Source organism: Cyprinodon variegatus, unplaced genomic scaffold (assembly GCF_000732505.1).
Source record: "Cyprinodon variegatus isolate N-32 unplaced genomic scaffold, C_variegatus-1.0 Scaffold435, whole genome shotgun sequence".
Lineage (NCBI taxonomy): Eukaryota > Metazoa > Chordata > Actinopteri > Cyprinodontiformes > Cyprinodontidae > Cyprinodon > Cyprinodon variegatus.
This window is the reverse complement of record NW_015150888.1, coordinates 316,649-318,421: the sequence shown is the minus strand read 5'-3', so window position 1 is coordinate 318,421 and position 1,773 is coordinate 316,649. Positions and strand designations below refer to the sequence as shown.

Below are 1,773 nucleotides of genomic sequence, written 5' to 3'. Positions count from 1 at the left end.
CCTTCCTTCCTTCCTTCCTTCCTTCCTTCCTTCCTTCCTTCCTCTTTCAAATTTGTGTCTCATATTTATCACTTCCTACTTTTCATAACTTAGTTTCTTTTCCTTAGTCTTCCATTCATCTTTACTTCCTTGTGTCTTTCCATCATTTGCTGTCCTTTTTCGTTTTCCTCTTTCATTATATCCTTCATGCTGTTCTCTTATTAATACATCCCTGTGGAATTTAAATATTTCATATTTTCATGGGGGAAGGTTTGACCCTGACACTCTGTAGAAAGGAACCCTGGTATAACCACAGCTGCAGTAGAATGCCCTGTGCTGCGTCCAACAGGATTAGTTTAGGTGCCTAAAGGGGATTGATTGTCCTTTGCCACAGAGGCAGGCTCATCTGGCTCCAATCAATGTCACTGCTCTGTATGGACATGCTTTAGCACACAGCCGACACCCACCTGTTGCTCCAGCTTGTGCAGCTGCTCCCCCATGGTAGCCGTTCTCCCTGTAGCTGTAGGAGGAGTAGCCATTCTCGCCGTGCTCCTGGCCGTTCTCGGTCCAGTGGTCCTCTGGCTGCCTGCCGTCTGCCATGTCTGCCTGCGAGTCACCTGATGGGTCTGAAAGGATGCAGAGAGGAGCAGTAGAGAGGTGACTTGACGCATTCTGCAATGAATTGCAAAAGAATAATACTCCACCAGGGGGAGCCGGTCACCATGGCCTTTTTTACAGCATCCATGTGCACATGCTGATAAATGCATACATCTGACAGCTCCCTATTTCCTGTGTTTACAGAGCATGCTCACATCCCTGCAATGTTGCTCTGTTGAAATTACAACGAGATTAAATAAATTAGTAAATGATGCAGGAAATGACACACAGCTGCAACTAGAAGCTTCCAGCGCTGATGCCGGCTAATTAGAATAACAATGAGGGCTTATTGTATTCAATATGACTAAAGTAATTAAGTATCTTAATATCTGATTAAGCAACTTTTTGTCATAGAAGAAAAAAAACCACAATGGGGATTTTTAAGAAGGTTACGATAAGATGAACAAACTATTATCATCAAGCAACTGCAGCTTGTTTCTTTGCGCAAGGTCACTTCCTTCATATAGAGAGAACTGTTCATTATTTTTGCAAGGAACCTTTTTCCATGAATTGAAATTTGCAAAAAAAAAGCAAACCACAAATGCCATGTTTTTAGCTTTTTAGAGCTTTGCTTTTTTCTCAAATTTTACTTTTTTAAATCATCCTTTTTTAATCAATGTTTTTTTCATGTTTTATTTTTGCTGAATGTATTTGTTCATCAGCCTATTTTATATTTGCAGATTTTTTTTTTTTTTTTAACAGTCTTTTGTCAATCTCCAACTCCATCTTGCAGATCACATTCTCCAGAATAGTCAACTGCAAGATGTGAATTTTGTTCAATTATTGTTGCAAGCAAAGTATGGTGTGAGTTTTGATCCATTATTGTCGTGAGTAAAGAACATAGTTTGCAAATAGAAATTTGAAGAAAAAAACTATAGATCGAAATTTTAAAAGAATTGTATGAAATCTTATTTTCATATTTAATTGAAAAATATGTGCTGGGTTTTGGAATCACATTGACCTGATTTCAGCAATATCACGGCACACTTCAAAACATTGCTGTGGCATTAGCCAATTTACTCCATGACCCTTTTTTGATTCAGAATTATTTTTTTTTTTTATTTCTGAATTGGATTTTTTTCTTTCAAACAAGGTGCTCTTTGCAACAAAAAAAAAAAAAAAAAAAAAAAAAAAAAA

At 37.6% G+C, this 1,773-nt stretch overlaps 1 protein-coding gene across 1 annotated transcript in view; it reads right to left on the bottom strand.

Annotated features, from left to right (window-relative positions):
• Window positions 1–1,773, bottom strand: part of LOC107093615 (microtubule-associated protein 2-like) — an 85,452-nt gene that overhangs the window by 24,024 nt on the left and 59,655 nt on the right. The window contains exon 4 of the mRNA XM_015388795.1: window positions 447–605. Coding sequence (XP_015244281.1) covers window positions 447–579 — 133 coding nt within the window. The 5' untranslated portion in view covers window positions 580–605. The remainder of the gene's footprint in view (window positions 1–446; window positions 606–1,773) is intronic.